Source organism: Coregonus lavaretus (genome assembly GCF_964263955.1).
Source record: "Coregonus lavaretus genome assembly, chromosome: 17".
Lineage (NCBI taxonomy): Eukaryota > Metazoa > Chordata > Actinopteri > Salmoniformes > Salmonidae > Coregonus > Coregonus lavaretus.
Genome location: NC_140004.1, coordinates 43,427,235 through 43,441,135, shown reverse-complemented (window position 1 = coordinate 43,441,135; position 13,901 = coordinate 43,427,235). Strand labels below are relative to the sequence as shown.

General features: G+C 47.0%; 1 protein-coding gene across 1 annotated transcript; it reads left to right on the top strand.

The window, feature by feature from the left end:
- Window positions 1-357: 357 nt before the first annotated feature.
- LOC311144410 (amyloid-beta A4 precursor protein-binding family A member 1-like) lies at window positions 358-12,244 on the top strand (the record flags this gene model as incomplete). Its single annotated transcript, XM_084180418.1, has 3 exons — window positions 358-2,148; window positions 10,477-10,587; window positions 12,188-12,244. The coding sequence occupies 3 exons, from the start codon at window positions 358-360 to the stop codon at window positions 12,242-12,244; spliced, it is 1,959 nt and encodes a 652-aa protein (XP_084036544.1).
- Between the last annotated feature and the right edge of the window lie 1,657 nt (window positions 12,245-13,901).

Genomic DNA, 13,901 nt, shown 5'->3' with positions numbered 1-13,901 from the left:
ACCAGCTATAATAACCTTAAGGCCCGTCATTGGAACTCCTTTTCCCCAGCGGGTTTCGATGCCAGCAGCCCCGCATAGGGCTACCTGCCATCACATCATCTGGCTCAGAGGATCCTTCCTCGGAGACGAGGCCATTCCCCAAACTATTTAATAAAATGTCATGTTGCACTCCATCGTTCATTCGTTCACTTTGTTAAGCCTGTACTCGATTGAAATAGCATTCTAACTATCTCCTCTCTCTTTATTTCTCACTCTTTGTCTCAGAAGCACTGAGCTGCTTGTCTCCCACACGACGGCAGACGATGCGTTTTGCCTAAACCCATCCCCCCTCTTCCGCCCAACCAATCCGAGGCAGTCATGAATCCCCAGGAGGCGGAGTTAGGCCAGGAACTGAGCGAGGACATGGAAGCCGACCTGCCCCCTCCTCAACGCCGTCGCCACGACAACAACACTGGCACAAACAACAGGCGACCCCGGCAGCCTAGCAACCACAGTAGTGAAAACAACAACCACAACCACACTGCTCCGCGCTACAGGAGGTATAATGAGGCCCCTGGTGCAGGTGGAAGCAGGATCAGAGGGGCCCCACAGCGGAGGTCAACAGAGGAGCCAGAGGCAGAGCTGCACCAGGGAGCCCAGTCTACTCCCCAGCAGCCCCAGCCTCAGCCCCAGCCTCAGCCCCAGCAGGCCCAGGGTCAGTCTCAGCCCATCCCGCGACCTGCAGTGACACGTTACCGCAGACAGGGGGACAGTGAGGCCAAGCTCAGAGCACAGCAGCAGAGACACACACAGAGACAGCAGAGAGAGGCTGAGAGGGCGCAGCAACAACAACTAACCCCACCAGCCCCACAGCCTGTTCACACTCTACCCCCACAACGAGATGAGCCGGAGGAGGATGAGGGGGAGAGAGAGGGGGAGAAAGAGAGGGTGAGAGAGGGGGATGATTCTGCATTAGCTTGTTCTGCCAGCAGGGAGAGCGGTTTCCACACACACACAGACCAGGCGGAGGGCGACGCCGTCATGGCCCTAGATCCTGAGGCGGAGGACAAGGGCGGTACCTACAAGGTGACGCTTCGCCCAGAGGCAGAGGGATACACAGAGAGTGCTGAGTCAGAGCAACAACACATCCACCCCCACCCCAACCTGAACCTCAACTACCCCCCTCAGCCCCCTCCCTTACCCCGGGAACCCCTACCAGACATTGGGAGAGTCCCCAGTCAGGAGGAGGCAGAGGAGACCCTGAACCCTGGAGGTTACTCCAACTACGTCTACACCCAGCCTCTCTATCATCGTGGGGGAGGGTCCAGCGGAACAGGGGGGCGGGACAGCAGCGTGGAGGAAGGGGTGGAGCCAGAAGATGAGGCGTATTCCGAAGCCTACGACTACTCCCTGACAGAACATGTCTACGAGGAGATCGGTGATGCTCCCTCTCCCTCCGCAAAGGGGGCAGAGCCTACGGATACCAATGAGAACCTCCAGCAGAGGAAGGCGGGGTTCCGTCTGTTCGAGGGGCGGGACGGAGGCGGGGACTACCGACAGCAGGAGGCGGTGGGGTCACGGCTCCACCACTATGATGAACGCTCGGACGGGGAGTCAGACAGCCCGGAAAAGGAGGCAGAGTTTGCTCCGTACCCACGGGCAGACAGTTGCGACCAGGATGGTGAAGAGGACATCGACATGATCGTAGCCGAGGTCAGAGAGAGTCTCAGCTCTCAGAGTCTGGAGAGAGCTGTTGCCGAGCTAGGGGAGGGAGGAGAGGATGAAGACATGATGGAAGGAGGAGAGGAAGAGGAGGGAGAGTGGCCCGAATCCGAACACGCTCACAATTCTCAATCCGATCCCCCCACAGACTCCACATACCCCAAGGGAGAGATAGAAGGACAGGGAGATGAGAGTGAAGGAGAGAGCATCCCACCCCCAGCAGACAGTCCCTCTGAGGACTGGTCTGGGGTTCGTAACAGTCGTGAGAAGAGAGACGCCATCTCCCTGGCCATAAAGGACATCAAGGAGGCCATAGAGGAGGTGAAGACCAGGACGGTGAGGTCACCCTACACCCCTGATGAACCTAAAGAGCCCATCTGGGTGATGAGACAGGACCTGAGCCCCACCACTGAGTGTTGTGACCTGCAGCCCTCACTAGGGGGCGACGTGAGTAGTGCTTTATACAGGCCACTAATACTGTGTTTGTGTGTGTGTGTTCAGTCACCTGTGTGTGCGTGATTAGTGCAGATGAGGAAAAGAGGAAGCCACTGTAGACTATTGAGATGAAGCCCAGGAAAAGGTTTGGTTTATGTTGAATGTATTGGATCATGATCCAGAAAGGCAGCAGCAGAACAACACAACATTTCTCTCTTGCTTCAAGATCCCGAGATTAGATCCTTCTCCCTCCTTTCTCTCTCCATCATATCTCTCTTTCTCTTCCCCTCTTTTTGTATATCCCCATCCCCCTTTCACTTCATAACTCTATCTACTACTTTCTCTCTCTTCTCTTCTGAGGAGTTGTCTGTCATACTGGTTCCTTTTCCTTTCTGAATGGTGGCTGTCTACCCTGAAGACAAATTAACTCCTCTCCTCTCCTCTCCTGTCCTCTCTCTTCTCCTCCTCTCTTCTCCTCTCCTCTCCTCTCCTCTCCTCTCCTCTCCTCTCCTCTCCTCTCCTCTCCTCTCCTCTCCTCTCCTCTCCTCTCCTTTCCTCTCCTCTCCTCTCCTCTCCATCTTCTCCTGTCCTCTCTCCTCTCCTCCTCTCTCCTGTCCTCTCTCCTCTCCTACTGTCCTCTCTCCTCTCCTCCTCTCTCCTGTCCTCTGTCCTCTCCTACTGTCTTCTCCTCTCCTTCTCTCTTCTCCTCTCCTCCTCTCCTCCTCTGTCCTGTCCTCTCTCTTCTCCTCCTCTCCTCTCCTCTCCTCTCCTCTCCTCTCCTCTCCTCTCCTCTCCTCTCCTCTCCTCTCCTCTCCTCTCCTCTCCTCTCCTCTCCTCTCCTCTCCTCTCCTCTCCTCTCCTCTCCTCTCCTCTCCTCCTCTCCTCTCCTCTCCTCTCCTCCTCTTCCCTGCCTCTCCTCCTCTCCTCTCCTCTCCTCTCCTCTCCATCTTCTCCTCCCCTCTCCTTCTCTCTTCTCCTCTCCTCCTCTCTCCTGTCCTCTCTCCTCTCCTGTCCCCTCTCCTCTCCTGTCCCCTCTCCTCTCCTGTCCCCTCTCCTCTCCTCTCCTCTCCTCTCCTCCTCTTTCCTCTCCTCCTCTTTCCTCTCCTCTTCTCTCCTGTCCTCTCCTCCTCTTTCCTCTCCTTTCCTCTCCTCCAGCTAATAGAGTGGACTGGTTGGTTGAATGGTTTGAACAGCGGTCTGATCTCATCAGTATTCCTGCTAGCTCTGCTACTCCTCTCCTCTCCTCTCCTCTCCTCTCCTCTCCTCTCCTCTCCTCTCCTCTCCTCTCCTCTCCTCTCCTCTCCTCTCCTCTCCTCTCCTCTCCACAGTCAAAATCAGCCCTGCAAACGGAGCTGTCCTGGCCTGCCAGACGTACAGTGCATTGGGAAAGTATTCAGACTCTTGACTTTTTCCACATTTTGTTACATTACAGCCTTATTCTAAAATTGATTCAATTGTTTTTACCCCCTCATCAATCTACACACAATACCTGATAATGACAAAGCAAAACAGGTTTTTAGAAATTTGAGCAAAAATAAAAAAAAGAATACTGAAATATTACATTTACATAAGTATTCAGACCCTTTACTCAGTACTTTGTTGAAGCACCTTTGGCAGCGATTACAGCCTTGGGTCTTCTTGGGTATGACGCTACAAGCTTGGCACACCTGTATTTGGGGAGTTTCTCCCGTTCTCTGCAGATCTTCTCAAGCTCTGTCAGGTTGGATGGGGAGCGTCGCTGCACAGCTATTTTCAGGTCTCTCCAGAGATGTTCGATTGGGTTCAAGTCCAGGCTCTGGCTGGGCCACTCAAGGACATTCAGAGACTTGTCCCGAAGCCACTCCTGCGTTGTCTTGGCTGTGTGCTTAGGGTCGTTGTCTTGTTGGAAGGTCATCCTTTGCCCCAGTCTGAGGTCCTGAGTGCTCTGGAGCAGGTTTTCATCTCTGTACTTTGCTCCGTTCATCTTTCCCTCGATCCTGACTAATCTCCCAGTCCCTGCCGCTGAAAAACATCTTCAATGCTGCAATCATTTTTTGTTACCCTTCCCCAGATCTGTGCCTCAACACAATCCTGTCTCGAAGCTCTACGGACAATTCCTTTGACCTCATGGCTTAATTTTTGCTCTGACATGCACTGTCAACTGTGGGACCTTATATAGACAGCTGTGTGCCTTTCCAAGTCATGTCCAATCAACTGAATTTACCACAGGTGGACTCCAATCAAGTTGTAGAAACATCTCAAGGATGATATATGGAAACAGGATGCACCTGAGCTCAATTTCGAGTCTCATAGCAAAGGGTCTGAATACTTATGTAAATAAGGTATTTCTGTTTTTTATTTTTAAAACATTAACAAACATTTCTAAAAACCTGTTTTTACTTTGTCATTATGCGGTTTTGTGAGTAGATTGATGAGGGAAAAATACTAATTTAATCCATTTTAGAATAAGGCTGTAACGTAACAAAATGTGGAAAAAGTCAAGGGGGCTCTCTACAATGCACTGTAGACAGCCTGACACTGATAACGGAGGGGGAGAGGGGTGGAGGGGGAGAGGGGTGGAGGGGGAGAGGGGGAAGACAGGGAGGTAAATAGGTATGTGAGAGGGTGAGGATAGAGGAAGAAAGGATTGCTGGATCTAAGAATCCCACTACCTCTCCTTCTTCCTCTCTCTCTCTCTCTCTCACCATCCATGCCCCTCCCTCTTTTTCACTCAGACACACACTCTCTCTATTAATTAGTATACCGTGTGTGTCAGGGAGAACTAGGGAAGAGGCATAGAGAGACGGAGAGGGCATGCTGGTCTGTACGTGCCATCATGCACGTCAGTATCACTGCTCAGGGGGCATAGTAGTAGTGATGAGAGTGGATGGATGTAATCTTCACTACTGTCACAGGAGAAGAGAATATTTCAGCAGGGATCCAATAACATGAAGAGAATGGCTGTTTTCCTCCACTGCAGGCCTCTGTCTGTACACCCCACCCCCCCTCGGATTCTATGACCTGTGGATTCAGGCCAACGTTCTCCTGGACCACTTTTCTATGACCTGTGGATTCAGGCCAAGGTTTTCATTGTGGGAGTAGTTTTCCCCTCAATGTGTCTAAATGCAGTACAGTTCAGCTGTATGAATGTTTCAAGTTTTATTTGTCACATGCACAAGTACAGTGAAATGCTTAAAGGGGCAGTGCAGTCCAAAACATGATTTTCCTGTGTTTTATATACACTGAGTATACAAAACATTAAGAACACCTTCCTAATATTGAGTTGCAGTTCTTGACTAAAACTGGTGCGCCTGGCACCCACTACCATTCCCTGTTCAAAGGCACTTAAATATTTTGTCTTGCCTATTCACCCTCTGAATGGCACACATACACAATCCATGTCTCAAGGCTTTAAAATCCTTATTTAACCTGTCTCCTCCCCTTCATCTACACTGATTTAAGCGAATTGAACAAGTGACATCAATAGGAGATCATAGCTTTCCCCTGGATTCACCTGGTCAGTCTATGTCATGGAAAGAGGAGGTGTTCTTAATGTTTTGTACACTCAGTGTATATTTCCACACTATGATGTTGGAATAATACTGTGAAATTGTGAAAATTATGATAATGCATTTTAGTGTAAGAGCTTTTTGAAAAGATCGTCTTATATTTCTGTTGTTTGGCTGGGTTTTATTTTTTTTGACAACACCAGGCGGTATAAGTTAATAGACCAATAACAAAGAGACTTTTCCCTTCTCTCTGCCAATAACAGCTAGTTTTCAGGTGACACATCCCTCCCATTAGGCTCCTCCCATTAGGGCCCTCTCCCGGTAGGCCCCTCTCCCAGACCACTCTTGCTTGAGAAATGGCATTTTGCTAAGACCCTTTTTTTTGGACCATTTTAATTGAAAACAATTACATTAAGGCACTTTATTGTTACCCAGAAATTATTTATATTGAGATAAAAATTGATATTGGACCTTTAACTTGCAAGCCCTTCCCAATTGTGCAGTATGACATCACGGAATACTGAATATTGTTTTAAAATATTTATTTATTTAATATTTATGCGTTAACCTGTGTGTGTTCTGTGCAGAGAAGTAGCTTTCGGATGAACTGTGCTGGATAACATGGTTTTGATTAACCAAAGGTTGCCAGTTTTGCTGCTGGCTAAATAGATCAGTTAGATGGTTGTTTATCCTACAGTGGGTTGCCAGTTCTACTGCTGGCTGGGTAGATATCAGTCTGAGGGGTTGTATCCTACAGTGGGTTGCCAGTTCTACTGCTGGCTGGGTAGATGTCAGTCTGAGGGGTTGTATCCTACAGTGGGTTGCCAGTTCTACTGCTGGCTGGGTAGATATCAGTCTGAGGGGTTGTATCCTACAGTGGGTTGCCAGTTCTACTGCTGGCTGGGTAGATATCAGTCTGAGGGGTTGTATCCTACAGTGGGTTGCCAGTTCTACTGCTGGCTGGGTAGATATCAGTCTGAGGGGTTGTATCCTACAGTGGGTTGCCAGTTCTACTGCTGGCTGGGTAGATATCAGTCTGAGGGGATGTATCCTACAGTGGGTTGCCAGTTCTACTGCTGGCTGGGTAGATATCAGTCTGAGGGGTTGTATCCTACAGTGGGTTGCCAGAGTAGGTGGTACCCCTGGAGCGTATTACTGTGGGCTATATCTCCTGCATTAGCATGTCTATAGCAGTAAGTAGCATTATAAATGGATTACATGTTATCAAATTAGCTTTAGATAATGTCCCTGTACGCAGCGCGCTCAGCCACTGTGACATGGCTGTTCATTGTACTAGAACAATGGGCAATGGAGCTCCCACGTAGACATTTAACATTTTAGTCATTTAGCAGACGCTCTTATCCAGAGCGACTTACAGTTAGTGCATTTATCTTAAGATAGCTAGGTGGGACAACCACATATCACAGTCATAGTAAGTACATTTTGACTCAATAAAGTAGCTATCAGAAAAGTCCGTGCCAGTACGCCGGACGGGTCATCGCTTTGAATTGGAATATCCATTCTGCTAATTGTATTTCTATGATCTTCCAGGGCCTAGATAATGGTGCTGTATTTGAATGTACTTGTTGTAAGTGTCTCTGGATAATGACTGAAGTGTAACTATAGGCCCAGGACATCACAAACAGTACTGTTGCGGTGAAATGAAGTTAGCCCTTAGGTCATTATCCTCACAAGGGAAAAAGAAGGAGCTCAGGTTATTACACATCTCCGCTATTGAAAACCAATTGCTAGTCTAAAAGAAATGGGAGATAATGTCTAGATGCTTTTTATAGCGGAGATCAAGTTTATAAAGTGCCTGGCTGAACCGATGAGACGTTGGATTGCGCAGTGAGATGGAACAGAGTAAATAGGCATTTTAACGTAATAGAGTTTGCCTGTGGTAACTTGTGGAATAGACACCGGCTGGAATGCGCTTTTAACCAATCAGCATTCAGGATTAGACCTACCTGCTGTATAATAAGTATTATAAACTGGGTGATTCGAGCCCTGAATGCTGATTGGTTGACAGCCGTGGCATATCAGACCGTATACCACAGGTATGACAAAACATGTATTTGTACTGCTCTAATTATGTTGGGAACCAGTTTATAATAGCAATAAGACACCTTGGGGGTTTGTGGTATGTTGCCAATATACCACGGCTAAGGGCTGTGTATCCTTCATGATACAAGACTGCCTCGTGTGCCTTATTGCTTTTATAAAAGTGTTCAAAAAAAAAAAATCATGACCAATTACATATTTTCATTCAAACTTTATTTTGATAAGTCAATTCATACAATTTCATTTTTCCACCACATGATTTAGTCCGGACAAAACTCTGGTTGTTAGTTCGTTTGGTCATGTTGCTACAGACGCCACCCAGTTGTTCATTCTTTTTGCAAAAGGACTAGTCGTCCGTTCTAAACAAAATGATTGCTATGCAGGCTTGATAATGTTCTTGTCACTTGCCAGCTAGCTAGCCAACTTCAGCTAACTCAGTCACGTCAAACATTGAACCTGGAGTGACAGTACACTAGCTGCATTTTCGTTTGTTTGAGCTTTTTTCCTATTGTCATTTAATTCGATATTTCCATGATAATGACGTTGATGCGTGATTTCGACTGGCTCAGAAAAAGTTGTCTTGTCTCGTCTGGGCACAGTTCACTATGTATGGTACTACAGAGATATAAATTCAAAAGTGAAACATTGCTTCCGAGGTCTGACAGCCAGATAGTGAGGCTTATATTAACATTAACCCCCGCTGTACAAAACTAAATTCTACATTTACATTACATTTTACAGACCATGAGAACCAAATTCTAGGCTGGAAGCAAGTGGAAATAATGTGCCAGTTGAGATAAATACAAGAGATGATTCGGACACCAACATGAACATGATATTCTTATGGAGGCACAGTGATAATTTTCATATGGAACTGTTAGCAGGCATAGGTGTGTCTGTGACACCAATACAGCATGGCTTGGAACACTGTTCGTCCAATCAACGTCCAGGATCCAAACAACCACTTTTATCAAATGAATATAATGAATGATAGAATGTAGAGAATGTAGAGTGCGTGTGTGACTGTGTGTCTGTGTGTCTGTGTCTCTATGGCTGAGGTGTGAGCTGACAGGTTGTTTCTCTATACAGTGCCTTCGAAAGTATTCAGACCCCTTAATTTTTCCCACATTTTGTTATATTACAGCCTTAATCTAAAAGGGATTAAATAAATAAAAATCCTCAGCAATCTACACACAATAACACATAATGACAAAGTGATAAAAAAATAAAAAAATAAAAAAACAAGTAAACCTTATTTAGATAAGTATTCAGACCCTTTGCTATGAGACTCGAAATTGAGCTCAGGTGCATCTTGTTTCCATTGAGCATCCTTGAGATGTTTCCACAACTTGATTGGAGTCCACCTGTGGTAAATTCAATTGATTGGACATGATTTGGAAAGCACACACCTGTCTATATAAGGTCCCACAGTTGACAGTGCATGTGAGAGCAAAAACCAAGTCATGAGGTGGAAGGAATAGAGCTCCGAGACAGGATTGTGTCGAGGCACAGATCTGGGGAAGGGTACCAAAACATTTCTGCAGCATTTAAGGTCCCCAAGAACACAGTGGCATCCATCATTCTTAAATGGAAGAACTTTGGAACCACCAAGACTCTTCCTAGAGCTGGCCACCCGGCCATTCTGAGCAATCGGGGGAGAAGGGCCTTGGTCAGGGAGGTGACCAAGAACCTGATGGTCACTCTGACAGAGCTCTAGAGTTCCTCTGTGGAAATGAGAGAACCTTCCAGAAGGACAACCATCTCTGCAGCACGCCACTAATCAGGCCATTATGGTAGAGTGGCCAGACAGAAGCCACTCCTCAGTAAAAGGCACATGTCAGCCCGCTTGGAGTTTGCAAAAGGCACCTAAAGACTCTCAGACCATGAGAAACGAGATTCTCTGGTCTGATGAAACCAAGATTAAACTCTTTGGCCCGAATGCCAAGCGTCACGTCTGGAAGAAAACTGGCACCATCCCTACGGTGAAGCATGGTGGTGGTAGCATCAATGGGAGAGACTCCCCAAATACAGGTGTACCAAGCTTGTAGCGTCATACCCAAGAAGACTCAAGGCTGTAATCGCTGCCAAAGGTGCTTCAACAAAGTACTGAGTAAAGGGTCTGAATACTTATGTAAATTTGATATTTCAGTTGTTTTTTAGTAATTTTTTTTTTTATAAATTAGCAAACATTTCTAAAAACCTGTTTTTGCTTTGACATTATGGGGTATTGTGTGTAGATTGATGAGGAGGGAAAAAACAATTTAATCCATTTTAGATTAAGGCTGTAACGTAACAAAATGTGGAGAAAGTCAAGGGGTCTGAATACTTTCCGAAGGCACTGTATGTCCTTTTTCTCAGTAGGAGAGCAGTCATCTGTTGTCTGTGTGTCACCCTGCTGTTTCAGCTAGAGGTATGACTACAGTGTGTGTGTGTGTGTGTGTGTGTGTGTGTGTGTGTGTGTGTGTGTGTGTGTGTGTGTGTGTGTGTGTGTGTGTGTGTGTGTGTGTGTGTGTGTGTGTGTGTGTGTGTGTGTGTGTGCGCGCGTGTGCGTGTGCGAGTGTGAGTGCGTGTGTGCTTACCTCAGACCTGCCTCTACAATCTATTCTCCAGACAGACAGTCCAGATGTTGTGCTGTGTACCGTACCGTACCGTACCGTGTATGTTTACATTGCCAAAGCAAGTGAAATAGACAGGAAATAAACTATCAATAATGAACGGTAAACATTACGCTCACCCCAACAAAAATTATTTAGACATTTCAGATGTTATATTATTGTCTCTCTCCATCCAGTCTCCAGGCTCAGACTCTCAGGCCTCTCCTCAGGGGGCGGGGTCTTCCATCCGGACGCCCATGCTCGAGGGGAGTGACAGCTTCGAGTCTCCACCCCCCTCCACTAAAGAGGTAGGTTGGTTGTGTGTGTGTGTGTGTGTGTGTGTCTGTATCTGTGTCCAATGTGATGACTTTTACCAGACAGGCAGTGTGACGAATGAAAATTCTCCTGCATACTGACCACCAACGTTTCAATGAGTCAACCATCGGTTCACTCTCTGAGGCCTTCCCCAGTGTTATGACAGTGATGACATTGCTATTATAATGTTATGACTAGGGATGTGACAAATGTAAACATTTTCTTAACGTTTAACTGCCATATTTTTCTCATTTAAACAAAGAAAAAATATTCATAAAATGACATGAATTCAAAAATGCAGATATGGTTGCATATCACCTCTAGGGAGCAATGCAGTTCAATGTACCGCAGTCCTGGCTTCCTTCCAGCTAGACGGAGCTCACCTTACTGCTGTCCCCCAACCCACTCGGCAACGATGGTAGTTAATGCCGTTTTTAGGTTTTCTGCTGTGTGCCTCTCCTCCATGTCCTCAGTGGGCAGTACATGGGACTTCATGTCCCACTGTTCATCAATGTGATGGCTCGTTGCAGTGATGTATGACAACGCGTTCATAGACGTCCAACAATCTGTTGTTAACGCCACGTATGGTGTTTGAGAGCTTGCGCTTTGTACTTGCAGAGCAGTCATTGTATAATTTCTCCATCAGGGCCGTCACGGTTTTTTGACATGGCATCTTGTAGTCTGGTTCTAGATATGCCATCAGGGTATTGAAGCCGACATCCTCTACTATTGACAATGGCTGCATAGCAACTGCAATAATTTCCGTGATTTTCTCACTCCGTCCCTTATTGCACTGCTGCCAACAGCGGGTTGGGTCTCACGGTGCCAGCAGCGGGTTGGGTCTCACGGTGCCAGCAGCGGGTTGGGTCTCACGGTGCCAGCAGCGGGTTGGGTCTCACGGTGCCAGCAGCGGGTTGGGTCTCACGGTGCCAGCAGCGGGTTGGGTCTCACGGTGCCAGCAGCGGGTTGGGTCTCACGGTGCCAGCAGCGGGTTGGGTCTCACGGTGCCAGCGGGTTGGGTCTCACGGTGCCAGCAGCGGGTTGGGTCTCACGGTGCCAGCAGCGGGTTGGGTCTCACGGTGCCAGCAGCGGGTTGGGTCTCACGGTGACTCCCTTTCAGCTCTGCACCTGTCCTGCTACTGTAACTCAATTCCACCTTGCATTTCATAATCTTCTCATTTAACTTTTCAAAGTATTTTCCAACTGTAAACAATAACGACGTGCGGAGAGCTCTACATTATTATTATTATTATTATTATTATTATTATTATTATTACTATTACTATTACTATTATTATATCCGTGGCTAATAATAAAATATGCATATCTCCTACTTACAGCATTGTTGCATTAGGTATTTGTTTAATTTTAATTTTCACTTTATGATGATGATGATTGGGACCTGTTAGTGGTTGTTTTGTAATAACTGCACCAAAAAATATATATATATACGGTTTCGGTTGGGGATGTTTTCTAAACGTTAACGATCCCAAATTCGTTTAATTGTCACACCCCTAGTTATAACAGTGTTATGATGACCATGTCTGTGTGACCCGTCATCAGTAACATGTTCTCTGTCTCCTCCACCTACAGTCCAGGAGAAACCTCGCCTCCTTCCCTACCTATGTAGAAGGTAAGACCTGTCTTTAGTTCCCTTCCTGTCCTCCTTCCCTACCTATGTAGAAGGTAAGACCTGTCTTTAGTTCCCTTCCTGTCCTCCTTCCCTACCTATGTAGAAGGTAAGACCTGTCTTTAGTTCCCTACCTGTCCTCCTTCCCTACCTATGTAGAAGGTAAGACCTGTCTTTAGTTCCCTCCCTGTCCTCCTTCCCTACCTATGTAGAAGGTAAGACCTGTCTTTAGTTCCCTACCTGTCCTCCTTCCCTACCTATGTAGAAGGTAAGACCTGTCTTTAGTTCCCTACCTGTCCTCCTTCCCTACCTATGTAGAAGGTAAGACCTGTCTTTAGTTCCCTACCTGTCCTCCTTCCCTACCTATGTAGAAGGTAAGACCTGTCTTTAGTTCCCTACCTGTCCTCCTTCCCTACCTATGTAGAAGGTAAGACCTGTCTTTAGTTCCCTCCCTGTCCTCCTTACCTACCTATGTAGAAGGTAAGACCTGTATTTAGTTCCCTCCCTGTCCTCCTTACCTACCTATGTAGAAGGTAAGAACTGCCTTTAGTTCCCTCCCTGCACTCCTCTGCTTTACTTTACTAGGCTTTGCTTTGCCAGTGCAGATTTGAATATATTTTAAAAGTGTTTTTCTCTAGTTACTGTAATGCTTGGGTGACTGCACTCTGTGGGGGTATGCTGATGTGTAGGCCAGATTTAGTGCCAGATCAGCATTTTTAAATGTCATGGAGGGCTGAGAGAGAGAGGGAGAGAGGGAGAGAGGGAGGGAGGGCCTCTAGTGTACCAGTCTAGCGCCTCAGTGTGGTTTGTTAGGTCTGTCTCTCCTTCTCTCTCCCACACACATCCCTCCCCCTCTCTCTCGTTCTCTCTCTATATCTTTCCATCTCTCACACACACACCTACACTCTCTTCCTCTCTCTCCCTACCTCTCCCTCTCTCCCTCTCTCTCTCTCTCTCTCTCTCTCCCTCTCTCTCCTCTCTCTCTCTCCCTCTCTCTCTCCCTCTCTCTCCCTCTCTCTCTCCCTCTCTCTCTCTCCCTCTCTCTCTCCCTCTCTTTCTCCCTCCCACACACATCCCTCCCCCCGCTCTCGTTCTCTCTCTATATCTTTCCATCTCTCACACACACACCTACACTCTCTTCCTCTCTCTCCCTACCTCTCCCTCTCCCTCTCCCTCTCCCTCTCCCTCTCTCTCTCTCTCTCTCTCTCTCTCTCTCTCTCTCCCTCTCTCTCTCTCTCTCTCCCTCTCCCTCTCTCTCTCCTCTCTCTCTCCCTCCCTCTCTCTCCCTCCCTCTCTCTCTCTCCCTACCTCTCTCCCCTCTCCCTCTACCTCTCTCACCCTCTCTCTCTCTCTCTCTCTCTCTCTCTCTCTCTCTCTCTCTCTCTCAATTTCAATTCAATTGAAGGCTTTATTGGCATAGGAATGTATGTTAACATTGCCAAAGCAAGTGAAGTAGATAGCAAACAAAAGGGAAATAAACAATAAATAATAACAGTAAACATTACACTCAGAGTTCCAAAGAATAAAGACATTTCAAATGCCATATTATGTCTATATACAGTGTTGTAACAATGTGCAAATAGTTAAAGTACAAATGGGAAAATAAATAAACATAAATATGGGTTGTATTTACAATGGTGTTTGTTCTTCACTGGTTGCCCTTTTCTTGTGGCAACA